Source organism: Mobula hypostoma, chromosome 3 (genome assembly GCF_963921235.1).
Source record: "Mobula hypostoma chromosome 3, sMobHyp1.1, whole genome shotgun sequence".
NCBI classification, from domain to species: domain Eukaryota; kingdom Metazoa; phylum Chordata; class Chondrichthyes; order Myliobatiformes; family Myliobatidae; genus Mobula; species Mobula hypostoma.
Genome location: NC_086099.1, coordinates 133,735,226 through 133,753,053, shown reverse-complemented (window position 1 = coordinate 133,753,053; position 17,828 = coordinate 133,735,226). Strand labels below are relative to the sequence as shown.

General features: G+C 41.2%; 1 protein-coding gene across 5 annotated transcripts in view; it reads left to right on the top strand.

The window, feature by feature from the left end:
- Window positions 1-17,828, top strand: part of LOC134344259 (histone deacetylase 9-like) — a 695,601-nt gene that overhangs the window by 185,488 nt on the left and 492,285 nt on the right. For 3 of the 5 annotated variants that reach the window (XM_063043754.1, XM_063043751.1, XM_063043753.1), the window contains one exon: window positions 7,642-7,785. The exons of the other annotated variants lie outside the window; for them this stretch is intronic. In XM_063043754.1, the coding sequence (XP_062899824.1) occupies window positions 7,642-7,785 (144 nt within the window). The remainder of the gene's footprint in view (window positions 1-7,641; window positions 7,786-17,828) is intronic. 5 annotated transcript variants of the gene reach the window in all.

The window sequence follows — 17,828 nt, the reverse complement described above, 5'->3', positions numbered from 1 at the left end:
ACCATTTGAATAATAATCTGCTCTTCTATTATTCCTTCCAAAGTGGATGATCTCGCATTTACCAACTTTGTATTCCATCTGCCAGACCTTGGCCCACTCACTAAACCTGTCTATATCCCTCTCCAGACTCTCCACATCATCTGTACAACTTGTTTTTCCACTCAGTTTAGTGTCATCAGCAAATTTTTCTTGGCTACACTCAGGTCCCCTCTTCCAAATCATCAATGTAAATGGTAAACAGCTGCAGGCCCCCCACTCACCACTGACTGTCAACTGGAGAAACACCCAATTACACCAGCTCTCTGCCTCATCAATTCCAGTTCATTGCACAACTTCCAATCCAGAATAACTGATTCCCTGGTGAGCTGAACCATGAGCTACTCTAAAAAGCCATCTCAAAATTCCCGCTCTTGGGATCCAGTACCAACCTGACTTTCCCGATCCACCTGCATATTGATATCCCACACGATTATTGTAACATTGTCCTTCTGACATGAATTTCCACCACCCGTTGTAATTTGTAGATCACCTCTTTACTACTGTTTGGAGGTCTATATATAAATCCCATAAGAATATTTTTACCCTTGACGTTTCTTAGGTCTACCCACAATGATTCTACATCTTCTGATCCTGTGTTATCTCTTTCTAATGATTTGATTTCACTTTTTACCAACAGAGCTACTCTACCCTCTCTGCCTCCCTGCCTGTCCTTTTGATCCAACGTATATACTTGGATGTTAATCTACCAGCTATAATCTTCTTTCAGTCATGATTTAGTGATGCTCAATCCAGTTCCCACCCCCTTGCCAAATTCGTTTAAACCCTCCCGAACCGGTCTGGAAAACTTACCTGTAAAGATATTGTGTCCCCTCTGGTTCAGGTGTATCACATACCTTTTGTACAGGCCATATCTTCCCGGAAAGGATCCCAGTGATCCAGAAACATGAGCCCCTGCCCCCTGCAGCAGTGCCTCAGCCACACTTTCATCTACAGTATCATCCTATCCTTACCCTCAGTCTTGCTTTGCACAGGCAGCAATCCCTTAACATCTCCTCACCTTTCCTGTCTGTGTCATTGGTGCCAATGTTCACCAAGAGTTTCAGCTGCTCACCCTCCCACTTCGGAGTGCCATGAACCCAATCTAAAGCATCTCTGACCCTGGCAACTGGGAGTAGCCTGGTGAGAGAAAGCCACTCGAACGCTGTCTTACTCACACAATGGCCACTCCGCTTGCCCCTCCTTATTTTTGAGGCATCCTAAGGCATTGCACTGAGTGCTGCTTTCCAAACTAATATTTTTTATTTGTTAATCTTCTCGTCATGCCACTATATCCTTTCAAACTGGGTTGGCTCTTAATCTGAGTGGTAGTTTGTTATGTAGCACCTTATAAAATGATTTTTACAATCCAAATCATCAACAAGTTCCACTTTGTCCACTCTACTAATCATTTCCAGTTTTACAGCTCGGCCTGCTCCCACTGACACCTCCCAGCCTGCACATGCAGCTAACACCCCAGCCACCACCCAGCTGAAGGGATTGACCTGCTGCTCATTCCAGACTCATCACCTGCAGCCTATTTAACCCCACAGTCCTTGTTCACCCTTTGAAGCAGTGGGCCTCAACCAGCTACTCCTAACTTTCACGCTCCCTTGTTGCCTGTTGTGTTTAGTTTCTGCTGTCCATAATTTTGTGGATCTTCATAGCTTGCTATTTTGTGGTTTATTATTAAAGTTATCATGCACTGCTGAATCATCTCTGATGCTCTGCAACGAATTGCAAATAAAAAGATGGCAGCACAGGAGAACGTGTCTTAGTTTCATTTTAACTTTAAGTGAGGTGAGCATGTATGATGTGGTAGTGTGATGTATGCTATTCATGTACTATTACATATAATCTGTAATGAATTACTTAAGCAGTGTACTTAATGAAACAATATATTTATATTATTACTCAAATGTCACTGAAATATTAAATATACAACAATCTTCCCTGCATAGCTATGAACTCCAACTCAATATAGAATGCTTCTCAATGATATAAACTATACTATATAATACAAATACTATATAGGCATCCATAGCATAGTAAATTTTAAATTGTCCCATTCAGGCTTAAAGATTTAATCACTCTGGAGAACTTCTTATGCTTGTGGGATAACCTCTTTCCTGACAAGGAGGGGTCACTCTCTTTAGCTGGTGAGATTTGTGGCTGTGAAACAGTTTCAGGTCTGGAGCCTCTTCCATGGTGGTTGTATGAGTTGAATCTGGGACCGCAGGAAAGTGGTTCTGGCAGCTTTGGACACCTTTCTTCTGGATGGGCTTGCATCCTGAACATCGCCATTTCCTTTACCTTTTGGAAAACCACCTCACACTGCTATATCCATTGCCATTTCTTCCAGTTCTGTAGTAATGTGCTCAAGCGGGTGGAGCATAGTGGCCAGGTTTGGCAGGAACCTGTTGTAATTGATAAATGCTGAAAAGGATAACTGTGACACATTGTTTGGCCTTCGAGCATCCACCACTGCTTGAATTTTCTCAGCACACTTCTGTAAATCTTGGGCATTAATGGTGTGACTACAGTTAGTGATGATCAGTTTAAAGAACTCATACTTGTTGCATTATGTTTTGAGCCCATAATCTTCTAATCTTTTTAACACTGCCTTGACATTTTGGAGACGTTCCTTGTTATCCTTACCGGTAACAATGGTGTAATCCAGGTAACACTGAGTATCTGGGCAGCATTGGTTTATAGCTTTCTGCCAGAGTGCAGGTACAGATACTACTCCAAAAAATAAGTTTATTATAGCCTTGGTGAATGCTTATGGGGAGAAACACTTTGTCTCCTCTTCAATCTCCATCTATTGGAAGGCCTCAGATAAGTCCAGTTTCCTAAGTGTTTCTCTCCATTTGCAATGATCTCCTCTAACCTGAGCAGAGGGTATGGATTTCAGTACTGGGTTGATGGTGGCCTTAAATCACCACAGATCCTGACAAACCCATTCTTCCTGGCTACTGGGACTACTGTGTTGTCCATAGGCTCCACTGAAGCTTGGAAAGAATTCCTTCAGTCTCCATGTGATCTAGCTCACTGGCTACTTTATCAAAGATGGTATCAGGAACTAGCTGTGCTTTGTAAAACTTGGGTTTGATGCTTTCATTGAATACAATTTTATCCTAGATATGTTTGAGTTTTCCAATGGCATCCCTGAAAACAGTTGTGGCATCATTCAGTACCCTTCCTAATTCATTTTCAGTTCATGCTCTTGCAGGGGGTAAGGCATGCGAATGGTGGAACTCCATCAAGTTGTAGTTGTCTCAGCCACTCACAATTCTGGCCCTTCTGATTTTACCACATACAAGCCCAATGTGTCTCGTTGTTTGTTGTATTTCACTGTTATGAATATCATTCCCACCGGAGTTATTTTTTACTCCAGTAAGAGTTTTTAGTTGGATATCTGAAGGATTCAGTTCAGTAACTTTGAAATGACATTCAAACTCATTTAGTGGAATAACTGTTTAATTACTTTGCTGTTTACTTCTGGTGTAAACCATATTGCCTGCTTCTTGTTAGTTTTCACATCTTAAATCTCAAGTCTACTCAGTCCTGTGCTACTTTCATCATAATCAAGTTGTTCATCTATAACATGCAGTTAAATGCTCTTTTTGAAACTTCAACTTGTCTCCTTATCTTTATCTCTTCCTTGTGCAGTCCATTTATTTCTGTCTGCCTGATGTGTTCTTTGTGTGTGTCCTGCTTTGTTACATTTTCTGTCAGTTTCATCTTTAAACCTGTATTGGTCTGCTGTATATGAGCTCCTGCCACAATGATAACACAATTTGTTTATCCAAGCAGGCCTCCATCTAGACATTGCAATTTTGTGCATACTCACTTTCATTCTTGACTGCAAATCAATTGCATCTCTGTCTGCTGTTTCCATTGATACAGTAATTTTAACTGCTCTTTAAATGTAAGTTGTGTTTCAGTTAGGAGCCGTTTTTGATTGCTTTCTTTGAAGATTCCGCAAGCTAAACAAATCTGTCAATGATGTATTGATCCTATCACTGAACTGACAATGCTCAGACAATCTCTTCAATTTAGCCACATATGCTGAAATGGACTCCCTTTCCTTTTGATTCCACTTACGACAGCTGAAATGTTCCACAATCACTAGTGGTTTTAGGTTTAAATGTATATGCATTGCTTTCGTGATATCCTGATGAAGGGTATTGGCCTGAATTGTCGACTATATTCTTTTCCATAGATGCTGTCTGGCCTGCTGAGTTCCTCCAGCGGTTTTGTGTGTTGCTTGGATTTCCATTGTCTGTAGATTTTTGCTTGTTTATGACATCAGCAAAGCTCATTTCAGCTGGTTTGGTTGAAGCAGTCAAAGTCCTAAGGAAACTGTATGCTTTTTCACCTATTACACTCAGCAAAACTGGCACATGCTTCTCATTGGCCATTTTATTTGCTTCAATGTTATGTTTTGTAACTCCAAAACATAAAACTAATTGCAACAAAAAGACAGGAGCCCAGGAGAATGTGTCTTAGTTTTGATTTTACTTTAAGCGAGGGATGACGTGGCGGTGTGATGACATATACTATTCATGTACAATTACAATAAACTATTTAAAAAGCAAAGAATACATAATAGAACATAGAATAGTACAGCACAGTACAGGCCCTTCAGCCCACAATGTTGTGTCGACCCTCAAACCCTGCATCCCATATAAGCCCCCACCTTAAATTCCTCCATATTCCTGTCTAGTAGTCTCTTAAACTTCACTAGTGTATCTGCCTCCACCACTGACTCAGTCAGTGCATTCCACGCACCAACCACTCTCTGAGTAAAAAACCTTCCTCTAATATCCCCCTTGAACTTCCCACCCCTTACCTTATAGCCATGTCCTCTTGTATTGAGCAGTGGTGCCCTGGGGAAGAGGTGCTGGCTATCCACTCTATCTATTCCTCTTATTATCTTGTACAACTCTATCACGTCTTCTCTCACCCTCCTTCTCTCCAAAGAGTAAAACCCTAGCTCCCTTAATCTCTGATCATAATGCATACTTTCTAAACCAGACAGCGTCCTGGTAAATCTCCTCTGTACCCTTTCCAATGTTTCCACATCCTTCCTATAGTGAGGTGACAAGAACTGGACACAGTACTCCAAGTGTGGCCTAACCAGAGTTTTATAGAGCTGCATCATTACATCGTGACTCTTAAACTCTATCCCTCGACTTATGAAAGCTAACATCCCATAAGCTTTCTTAACTACCCTATCCACCTGTGAGGGAACTTTCAGGGATCTGTGGACATGTACCCCCAAATCCCTCTGCTCCTCCACACTACCAAATATCCTGCCATTTACTTTGTACTCTGCCTTGGAGTTTGTCCTTCCAAAGTGTACCACCTCACACTTCTCCGGGTTGAACTCCATCTGCCACTTCTCAGCCCACTTCTGCATCCTGTCAATGTCTCTCTGCAATCTTTGACAATCCTCTACACCATCTACAACACCACCAACCTTTGTGTCGTCTGCAAACTTGCCAACCCACCCTTCTACCCCAACATCCAGGTCGTTAATAAAAATCACGAAAAGTAGAGGTCCCAGAACAGATCCTTGTGGGACACCACTAGTCACAATCCTCCAATCTGAATGTACTCCCTCCACCACCGCCCTCTGCCTTCTGCAGGCAAGCCAATTCTGAATCCACCTGGCTAAACTTCCCTGGATCCCATGCCTTCTGACTTTCTGAATAAGGCTACTGCGTGGAACCTTGTCAAACGCCTTACTAAAATCCCTATAGATCACATCCACTGCACTAGCCTCATCTATATGCCTGGTCACCTCCTCAAAGAACTCTATCAGGCTTGTTAGTCATGATCTGCCCTTCACAAATCCATGCTGACGGTCCCTGATCAGACCATGGTTCTCTAACTGCCCAGATCCTATCTCTAAGAATCTTTTCCAACAGCTTTTCCATCACAGATGTAAGGCTCACTGGTCTATAATTACCCGGACTATTCCTACTACATTTTTTGAATAAGGGGACAACATTCGCCTCCTTCCAATCCTCTGGTACCATTCCCGTGGACAATGAGGACATAAAGATCTTAGCCAGAGGCTCAGCAATCTCTTCCCTCGCCTCGTGGAGCAGCCTGGGGAGTATTCCGTCAGGCCCCGGGGACTTACCTGTCCTAATGTATTTTAACAACTCCAACACCTCCTCTCCCTTAATATCAACATGCTCCAGAACATCAACCTCATTCATATTGTCCTCACCATCATCAAGTTCCCTCTCATTGGTGAATACCGAAGAGAAGTATTCATTGAGGACCTCGCTCACTTCCACAGCCTCCAGGCAGATCCTCCCACCTTTATCTCTAATCGGTCCTACCTTCACTCCTGTCATCCGTTTTTTCTTCACTTAATTGAAGAATGCCTTGGGGTTTTCCTTTACCCTACTCGCCAAGGCCTTCTCATGCCCCCTTCTTGCTCTTCTCAGCTCCTTCTTAAGCTCCTTTCTTGCTTCCCTATATTCCTCAATATACCCATCTGATCCCTGCTTCCTAAACCTCATGTATGCTGCCTTCTTCCACTTATCTAGATTTTCCACCTCACTTGTCACCCATGGTTCCTTCACCCTACCATTCTTTATCTTCCTCACTGGGAGAAATTTATCCCTAACATCCTGCAAGACATCTCTAAACATTGACCATAAATCCATGGTACATTTCCCTGCAAAAACATCATCCCAATTCACCCACGCAAGTTCTAGCCTTATAGCCTCATAATTTGCCCTTCCCCAATTAAAAATTTTCCTGTCCTCTCTGATTCTGTCCTTTTCTATGATAATGCTAAAGGCCAGGGAGCGGTAGTCACTGCCTCCAAGATGCTCACCCACTGAGAGATCTGTGACCTGACCCAGTTCATTACCTAGTACTAGATCTAGTATGACATTCCCCCTAATCGGCCTGTCCACATACTGTGACAGGAATCTGTCCTGGACACACTTAACAAACTCTGCCCCATCTAAACCCTTGGAACTAGTCAGATGCCAATCAATATTAGGGAAGTTAAAGTCACCGATGATAACAACCCTGTTATTTTTGCACCTGTCCAAAATCTGCCTCCCAATCTGCTCCTCTGTATCTCTGCTGCTACCAGGGGGCCTATAGAATACCCCCAATAGAGTAACTGCTCCCTTCCTGTTCCTGACTTCCACCCATGCTGACTCAAGCTATGTATTTACAATATTACTGAAATATTGTAAATCTTACTCATATGTTACTGAAATATTGAATACATAACATTAAGCTTTTCCTTACAAAGTAGAATTATATTGAAAAACAATTTGACCTGTGTGATATGAAGGTTGCTATTAATTAAATTCCTCATTAGGATCTGCTGTCACAATGATCAGTTTTACTTTTAAGGTTTCTGAATCAATTTTTGGTCTGGTAACGCACATACTTTAAGTCATTTCCACAATATTCAATTGCAAATTAATATCAGCTGCTCCAAGAAGAAACTTCTTCGGTATATTTCCGTTAAAATTTGATGGTGAAAAGTTTCAACTGTTTAAAACTTGGTGTGGAATTTCCAGTACTTTTGTTTAGTGGTTTTATTATTTTGCATTAAAGTCATTTTAGAGAGAAAACAAGCTGACTACAATGCAGAAGTACCTATCAAGAAGCATTTTCCCCATGCAAGAAGGTTCATCAACCTTAGCAGAGGCTTTGATCCATTTGCAACTACACTGCCTTCATATCAACACTGGGGTCATGGTGAGTACTTACTCAGTGGTGAATAAAGAATTGCAAGATTGATTGTAGTTATAATATTTCTACAACATTTAACATGTAAGACTTAGTTAATAAGAAAATGAAGTTACTTGAGTGCATTTAAAGCTCAAAATGGTGACTTCTGTGCTACTGGACATTTTCAGACAATTATAGGCTTTGATCTAAAGTTTGAGAAAATGCTTTATTAGTGAGCTTCTTGTCTGTTAAAAACAAAGTGACAGTATCATACTCTAACATTTTATCTGAAGGCTGGATATAAAGTGAAACATAGTGTTGCATAGTTCTTGCTTCACATCATTGGACTGATTATTTTGGTTTTCATTTTCTGTAAAGGCCACAGGGCTCATAAAATAATATACTTTGTCCATCATTCAAATAACTGAGGTTGCTGCTTGTACTTCTTTGTTTAATCTCCAAGGTTCTGTAAAGCCTCACTCCAAACATCTTTTTTTGAATGATTTACCTGTGGACAGTTTTGTTCTTCTCTTGTGAAAGGCACAAGTGTTTCTGGTTGCAAAGCATGATTGTGCATCATTTAATTTTTAAAATCTGTAGTAAAAAGCATCAGAGAAAATATCAGTCCTTCCAATAAATAGAAAGTAAATCAGACAGCATCCAATGACTGCAGAAACACAAGATCTGGAAATCAGGAATTTGCTGATCAGTTTATCCTGTTTTTCCAGAAGCTTTAGTACAGGCATATCTCACGATGATACTCCACTGAAAAATCTGTGAGAATATTGTATTTATTCTCTAGAAGGCCATTAAACTCACCAGGTAAAGTTAAAGCTTGTTTAATCTGATGTATGAAGATTTTACTTTCTAACTGTCAATTAATCTGGCATTGAATGTTGTTTGATTTCTTCAGATTGAATTATTATTGTAGATTTTAAAATGTATTCCTGTTCATTTAGTTCTGTTCAAAAGTTCAAAGTAAGTTTATTATCAAAGTACATATATGTCAGCATATACAACCCTGGGATACATTTTCTTGTGAGCATACTCAATAAATCCATAATAGAATAATAACAATAATAGAATCAATGAAAGACTACACAAACTTGGGTGTTCAACCAGCGTGCAAAAGACAAATTGTGCAAATACAAAAAGAAAGAAATAATAAAAATAAATAAATAAGCATTTGATAAATAAGTAATAAGTATCAAGAACATGAGATGAAGAGCCTTGAAAGTGAGTCCATAGGTTGTGGGTACATTTCAATGATGAGGCGAGTGAAGTTGAGTGAAGTTATTTCCGCAGGTTCAAGAGCCTGCTGGTTGAGGGGTAATAGCTGTTCCTGAAACTGGTGGTTCCTGTACCTTCTTCCTGATGGCAGCAGTGAGAAGAGAGCATGACCTGGGTGGTGTGGGTCCCTGATGATGGATGCTGCCTTCCTGTGAAACCCTTTGTGTAGATATGCTCAATGTCAGGGAGGACTTTACCTGTGATGGACTGGACCATATCCATTACTTTTCGTCGGATTTTTTGTTCAAGAGTATCGGTGTTTCCATAGAAGGCTGTGATACAGCCAGTCTATATAATATCCACCACACATTCATAGAAGTTTGTTAAAGCTTCAGATGACATGCCAAATCTTTGCAAACTCCTAAGGAAGTAGGTGTGCTGCCATGCTTTCTTCATAATTGCACTTACGTGCTTCGGCCAGGACAGGTCCTCTGAAATGATAACACCAAAGAATTTAAAGTTGATGACCCTCTCCAACTCTGATCCTCCAATGAAGGCTGGCTCATAGCGTCTGGTTTCCTCCTCCTGAAGTCAACAATCAGTTCCTTGGTCTTCCGCTAATGTGAACATTGACTTCTCAAACTTCCACTAATGTGAACATTGACTTCTCAAACTTTCGCTAATGCCCCACCTCCCCCCGTACCCCATCCGTTATTATTTATATACACACATTCTTTCTCTCTCTCTCCTTTTTCTCCCTCTGTCCCTCTCACTATACCCCTTGCCCATCCTCTGGGCCTTTCCTCCCCTCCCCCTTTTCTCTCTCCCTCGGCCTCCTGTCCCATGATCCTCTCATATCCCTTTTGCCAATCAACTGTCCAGCTCTTGGCTCCATCCCTCCCTCTCCTGTCTTCTCCTATCATTTTGCATCTCCCCCTCCCCCTCCCACTTTCAAATCTCTTACTAACTCTTCTTTCAGTTAGTCCTGACGAAGGGTCTCGGCCCGAAATGTCGACTGTACCTCTTCCTAGAGATGCTGCCTGGCCTGCTGCATTCACCAGCAACTTTAATGTGTATTGCTTGAATTTCCAGCATCTGCAGATTACCTCGTGTTTGAGCTTCTTGGTCTTGCTGACACTGAGTATGAGACTGTTGTTGTGACACCACTCAGACGGATTTTCAATCAAGCGTGGATTGGGACAGGTTGTTCTCTAGCAAAGATGTGATTGGTAGGTGGGAAGCCTTCAAAGGGGAAATTTTGAGAGTGCAGAGTTTGTATGTTCCTGTCAGGATTAAAGGCAAATTGAATAGGAATAAGGAACCTTGGTTCTCAACGGATATTGCAACTCTGATAAAGAAGAATAGGGAGTTGTATGAAATGTATAGGAAACAGGGGGTAAATCAGGTGCTTGAGGAGTATAAGAAGTGCAAGAAAATACTTAAGAAAGAAATCAGGAGGGCTAAAAGAAGACATGAGGTTGCTTTGGCAGTCAAAGTGAAGGATAATCCAAAGAGCTTTTACAGATATATTAAGAGCAAAAGGATTGTAAGGGATAAAATTGGTCCTCTTGAAGATCAGAGTGGTCGGCTTTGTGCGGAACCAAAGGAAATGGGGGAGATCTTAAATAGGTTTTTTGCGTCTGTATTTACTGAGGAAACTGGCATGAAATCTGTGGAATTGAGGGAATCAAGTAGTGAGACCATGGAAACTGTACAGATTGTAAAGGAGGAGGTGCTTGCTGTCTTGAGGAAAATTAAAGTGGATAAATCCCCGGGACCTGACAGAGTGTTCCCTCGGACCTTGAAGGAGACTAGTGTTGAAATTGCAGGGGCCCTGGCAGAAATATTTAAAATGTCGCTGTCTGCGGGTGAAGTGCCGGAGGATTGGAGAGTGGCTCATGTTGTTCCGTTGTTTAAAAAAGGATCGAAAAGTAATCCGGGAAATTATAGGCCGGTGAGTTTAACATCAGTAGTAGGTAAGTTATTGGAGGGAGTACTAAGAGACAGAATCTACAAGCATTTGGATAGACAGGGGCTTATTAGGGAGAGTCAACATGGCTTTGTGCGTGGTAGGTCATGTTTGACCAATCTGTTGGAGTTTTTTGAGGAGGTTACCAGGAAAGTGGATGAAGGGAAGGCAGTGGATATTGTCTACATGGACTTCAGTAAGGCCTTTGACAAGGTCCTGCATGGGAGGTTAGTTAGGAAAATTCAGTCGCTAGGTATACATGGAGAGGTGGTAAATTGGATTAGACATTGGCTCAATGGAAGATGCCAGAGAGTGGTGGTAGAGAATTGCTTCTCTGAGTGGAGGCCTGTGACTAGTGGTGTGCCACAGGGATCAGTGCAGGGTCCATTGTTATTTGTCATCTATATCAATGATCTGGATGATAATGTGGTAAATTGGATCAGCAAGTTTGCTGATGATACAAAGATTGGAGGTGTAGTAGACAGTGAGGAAGGTTTTCAGAGTCTGCAGAGGGACTTGGACCAGCTGGAAAAATGGGCTGAAAAATGGCAGATGGAGTTTAATACTGACAAGTGTGAGGTATTGCACATTGGAAGGACAAACCAACGTAGAAGATACAGGGTTAATGGTAAGGCACTGAGGAGTGCAGTGGAACAGAGGGATCTGGGAATACAGATACAAAATTCCCTAAAAGTGTCATCACAGGTAGAGAGGGTTGTAAAGAGAGCTTTTGGTACATTGGCCTTTATCAATCGAAGTATTGAGTATAAGAGCTGGAATGTTATGATGAGGTTGTATAAGGCATTGGTGAGGCCGAATCTGGAGTATTGTGTTCAGTTTTGGTCACCAAATTACAGGAAGGATATAAATAAGGTTGAAAGAGTGCGGAGAAGGTTTACAAGGATGTTGCCGGGACTTGAGAAACTCAGTTACAGAGAAAGGTTGAATAGGTTAGGACTTTATTCCCTGGAGCGTAGAAGAATGAGGGGAGATTTGATAGAGGTATATAAAATTATGATGGGTATAGACAGAGTGAATGCAAGCAGGCTTTTCCCACTGAGGCAAGGGGAGAAAAAAACCAGAGGACATGGGTTAAGGGTGAGGGGGGAAAAGTTTAAAGGGAACATTATTGGGAGCTTCTTCACACAGAGAGTGGTGGGAGTATGGAATGAGCTGCCAGACGAGGTGGTAAATGCGGGTTCTTTTTTAACATTTAAGAATAAATTGGACAGACACATGGATGGGAGGTGTATGGAGGGATATGGTCCGTGTGCAGGTCAGTGGGACTAGGCAGAAAATGGTTCGGCACAGCCAAGAAGGGCCAAAGGGCCTGTTTCTGTGCTGTAGTTTCTATGGTTCTATGGTTCTAACCTCCTATATGCTCATTCATCACCACCTTTAATTCAGCCTATGACAGTGGTGTTATCAGCAAACTTGAATATGGATTTGGAGCTGTACTTAGCCACACAGTTGTAAGTGTAAAACGACTAGAGCAGGAGGCTGAGCACACAGCCTTCTGGTGCACCTGTGCTGATGGAGATTGTGGGGGAGATATTATTGCCACTCTGAACTGACTAGAGTCTGCAAGTGAAGAAACTGAGGATCCAATTGCAGAAGAGGAGTCCAAGGTCTTGAAGTTTATTGGTTAGATTTAAGGGGATGATGGTATTGAATGCTGAGCTGTAGTTGGTAAATAGCATCTGGATAGATGCAGCTTTGCTGTCCAGATATTCCATGGTTGAGTGAAGAGCCAATCAGGTGGTATCTGCTGTGGACCACTTGCGCCAGTTGGCAATTTGGAGTGGATCCAAGTCACTGTTTAGACAGGAGTCAATATGTTTCATCACCAACCTCTCAAAGCACTTCAGCACTGTGGATGTAAGTGTTAATGGATGATAGTCATTGAGGTGGGTTACCACATTCTTTTTAGGCACCAGAGTAAGTGAAATCTGCTGGAAGCAAGTGGTTACTTCAAGCTGCTGAAGTAGAGGTTTTAAAGTTCTCAGTGAACACTCCAGCCAGTTGATCAGCACAGGTCTTTAATAATTATCCAGGTAGCCCATCTGGGCTGGATGCTTTATGTGAGTTCAACTTCCTGAAGTCTGCTCGCACGTTGGCCTTTGTAATGTTCTCAATATTTTTCTCTCCCTCTATTTTGCATTTTGTGTATGATTAATATTGAACCTAATACCCCTAATTTACGTTGTGTTGTTTAGATTGCACATCTCATTAAGTTTGATTGAAGTGTAATTGGTTAATGTGATCCACAAAATTCCAGATGCATTGCAAGTGGTGCTGTGTTGAAACAGATTTCTGATCATAGCAATTTCTAGTGCAAAGCCCTGTAGAAAATTTTATCATTCAGATGAGGGGTTATTATCACTGTCTTATATGACATGAAATTTGTAGTTTTGATGCAGCAGTACAGTGCAAAGACATAAAATTACTACAAATTAAAACAAATATATAGTTAAAAAACAGCATAATGAAGTAGTTTTCATGGGTTCATATAGTAGACTATTCAGAAATCTGGTGAAAGAGGAGAAGAAGCTGCTTCTAAATCATTGAGTGTGGGCCTTCAGACCTTTGTACCACTTCCCCAATGGAAGTAACAAGAAGAGGGCATGTTCTGGATTGTAGGTATCTTTTGAGATGGATGCCAACTTCTCGAGGATCAGCCTTTGTAGATGTCTTCGACAGTGTGCAGGCTTGTGCCTGTGATATTGCTGGCTGTGTCTATAACCGTTGGCAGCCTCTTTCAATCCTGTGTTTTGGAGCCTCTATATCAGGCTGTAATGAAACCAGACAAAATGCGTATAGCCACTGGTGTACCTTCTCTGTGATTGCACCAATGTATTGGACCAGGAGAGATCGTACAAGATGTTGACACCCAGGAACTTAAGGCTGCTCACCTTTCCACTGCTACCCCGTCAATGGGGATTGATGCATGTTCTCCTGATTTTTCCATTCCTGAAGTTCAAAGTCAATTCCTTGGTTTTGCTGACTTGGAGTCGAGGTAATTATTGCAATACCATGGAAGTAGACAATCTACCTCCATAAGACCATAACCATAAGACAAAGGAGCAGAAGTAGGCCATTCGGCCCATCGAGTCTGCTCCGCCATTTTATCATGAGCTGAACCATTTTATCTTATTTAGTCACACTGCCCCGCCTTCTCACCATAACCTTTGATGCCCTGGCTACTCAGATACCTATCAATCTCTGCCTTAAATACACCCAATGACTTGGCCTCCACTGCTGCCCGTGGCAACAAATTCCATAGATTCACCACCCTCTGACTAAAAAAATTTCTTCGCATTTTTGTTCTGAAAGGGCGCCCTTCAATCCTGAAGTCATGCCCTCTCGTACTAGATTCCCCCATCATGGGAAACAACTTTGCCACATCCACTCTGTCCATGCCTTTTAACATTCAAAATGTTTCTATGAGGTTTCCCCTCATTCTTCTAAACTCCAAGGAATACAGTCCAAGAGCGGACAAACGTTCCTCATATGTTAACGCTCTCATTCCCGGAATCATTCCAGTGAATCTTCTCTATACCCTCTCCAACATCAGCACATCCTTTCTTAAATAAGGAGACCAAAACTGCCCACAGTACTCCGAGTGAGGTCTCACCAGTGCCTTATAGAGCCTCAACATCACATCCCTGCTCCTATACTCTATTCCTCTAGAAATGAATGCCAACATTGCATTCGCCTTCTTCACTGCTGACTCAACCTGGAGGTTAACTTTAAGGGAATCCTATACGAGGACTCCCAAGTCCCGTTGCATCTCAGAACTTTGAATTCTTTCCCCATTTAAATAATAGTCTGTCCGTTTATTTTTTCTGCCAAAGTGCATAACCATACACTTTCCAACATTGTACTTCATTTGCCACTTCTCTGCCCATTCTTCCAATCTATCCAAGTGTCTCTGCAGACTCTCCATTTCCTCAGCACTACCGGCCCCTCCACCTATCTTCGTATCGTCAGCAAACTTAGCCACAAAGCCATCTATTCCATAATCCTAATCGTTGATGTACAATGTAAAAAGAAGAGGCCCCAACACTGATCCCTGTGGAACACCACTGGTAACCGGCAACCAACCAGAATAGGATCCCTTTATTCCCACTCTCTGTTTCCTGCCAATCAACCAACGCTCTAACCATGTATGTAACTTTCCTGTAATTCCATGGGCTCTTATCTTGTTAAGTAGCCTCATGTGTGGCACCTTGTCAAAGGCCTTCTGAAAATCCAAATATACAACATGCACCGCATCTCCCTTGTCTAGCCTACTGGTAATTTCCTCAAAAAATTGTAATAGGTTTGTCAGGCAGGATATTCCTTTAAGGAATCCATGCTGAGTTCTGCCTATCTTGTCATATGCCTCCAGGTACTCTGTAACCTCATCCTTGACAATCGACTCCAACAACTTCCCAACCACCGACGTGAAGCTAACAGGTCTATAATTTCCCTTTTGCTTCCTTGCCCCCTTCTTAAATAGCAGAGTGACATTTGCAATCTTCCAGTCTTCCGGAACCATGCCAGAAGCTATCGACTTTTGAAAGATCATTGCTAATGCCTCCGCAATCTCCACAGCTACTTCCTTCAGAACACGAGGGTGCATTCCATCTGGTCCAGGAGATTTATCGACCTTTAGCCTATTCAGCTTCCTGAGTACTTTCTCTGTCATAATTGTGACTGCGCACACTTCTCTTCCCTGCCACCCTTGAGTGTCCGGTATCCTGCTGTCTTCCTCAGTGAAGACTGATGCAAAATACTTGTTCAGTTCCTCTGCCATCTCATCATCCCCCGTTACAATTTCTCCAGTATCATTTTCTATCGGTCCTATATCTACTCTCACCTGTCTTTTACTCTTTATATACTTGAAAAAGCTTTTAGTATGCTCTTTGATATTATTTGCTAGTTTCCTTTCATAGTTAATCTTTTCTCTCTTAATGACCTTCTTGGTTTCCTTTTGTAAGGATTTAAAAACTTCCCAATCCTCTGTCGTCCCACTAATTTTTGCTTCCTTGTATGCCCTCTCCTTTGCTTTAACTTTGGCTTTGACTTCTCTTGTCAACCACAGTTGCATCCTTTTTCCACTCGAAAATTTCTTCTTTTTTGGAATATACCTGTCTTGCACATTCCTCATTTCTCGCATAAACTCCAGCCACTGCTGCTCTGCCGTCTTCCCGCCAGTGCCTCTTTCCAGTCAACTTTGGCCAGTTCCTCTCTCATGCCACTGTAATTTCCTTTACTCCACTGAAACACCGACACATCAGATTTCGGCTTCTCTTTTTCTAATTTCACAGTGAACTCAGTCGTGTTATGATCACTGCCTCCAAAGGATTCCTTCACCTCAATCTGTCCAATCACCTCCGGTTCATTACACAATACCCAATCCAGTACAGCCGATCCCCTAGTGGGCTCAACAACAAGCTGTTCTAAAAAGCCATCTCGCAGACATTCTACAAATTCTCTCTCTTGAGATCCAGTTCTGACCTGATTTTTCCAATCTACTCGCATGTTAAAATCTCCCACAATTATCATAACACTGCCCTTCTGACAAGCCTTGTCTCAGTCCTATACACCACCTCATTGTCATCTGAGATTTTACTAACTATCCTGGTGTCAGCTGCGATTTATTAATTGGTGTTTAAGTACCTGAATGTTCTTTGTTAAAATTGGGGATATACATTTTTTGACAATATATGTTTAGAATTCCAATATTCTCCACATCATGAAGTCAGGAGCTGGACCGTGTAACTGAAGACACTTATAATAGAAGCTGACAGGAAATGTATTTTTCTCTAAACTGTTGGGTTCTTGATAAAGAGACTCATCTATCTGTATCATCAGGTTCCCAAGTGAAAATAATAATTATCTCCATGCATCAGTGACTAAATAGGCATAGTTTGTCTTAGCTTTCTGCCTCATTAAGATATCGTATTTTATTTATTCATAAAAATGTAACTTTCAAATTAAAGATAAAAGTAAATTATTTAGCCCTTTAGTGAAATTAAGAGTGATATACACATAAGTAGATCTAAATCCGTTTACGCTCATCCATGGAAAATCTCTCAATTTATTTGAGTGATCACCAACCCTTTGATGGTAAAAAATGTTCAGGGTTTTTATGAATGTATTTTCAGTCCTTCAGAGATAAGAGGTCAAAATCCCAATTTCAACATGCTTGCTTTTAAGAAATTCTTTCTTAAAAAATAATTTGTACTGTACACTTCATACGATTGGTTATTCCTCTAACAATCTGTTGTCAGCTATTTGTTCTGCTAACAATAATTGCCGTATCTGCAAATTATGTACATTTCCAAATGATTCATATATTTACTGGGTGTCTCAATAATCCTGGGAATGCATTTTATCAGGTTCCGAATAATAATCATAGTCCATCCTTTTATCCTAACTCCAACTTCCCAGCCTCCAAATACAAGTGTTTTCATTTCATGTATAAAGCTTGCATTTATCCTATCAAGCTCCTAAGTTTTTTTTAATATATTTTACTATAACAAAGAACAACTGGCAAAAAATTCAGCACACCTTAAATTCTTTGATGAAGTAATGTAAGAGGAACAAAGGGTGATATAATAGACAAATCAAAATAATCTACTACAGAATTAACTGCAGACAAATCTCAGAATGTCTTTGATAGGGAAGAAATAGCAGAATGAAAATTAACCTTCAGATCAGCAAACACATAATATTGCTTGAAGACAGATGGCTAAAGTGGGAAGGAGATAAGTTTTCACTTTGGGAGTTGGAAAAAGAATGTGAAATATCGTGGTGAGGCAATTTTGAGGAATACACAGTCATATAGTTAATGGAGAAGAAAAATACAAGAGGACAATATCAA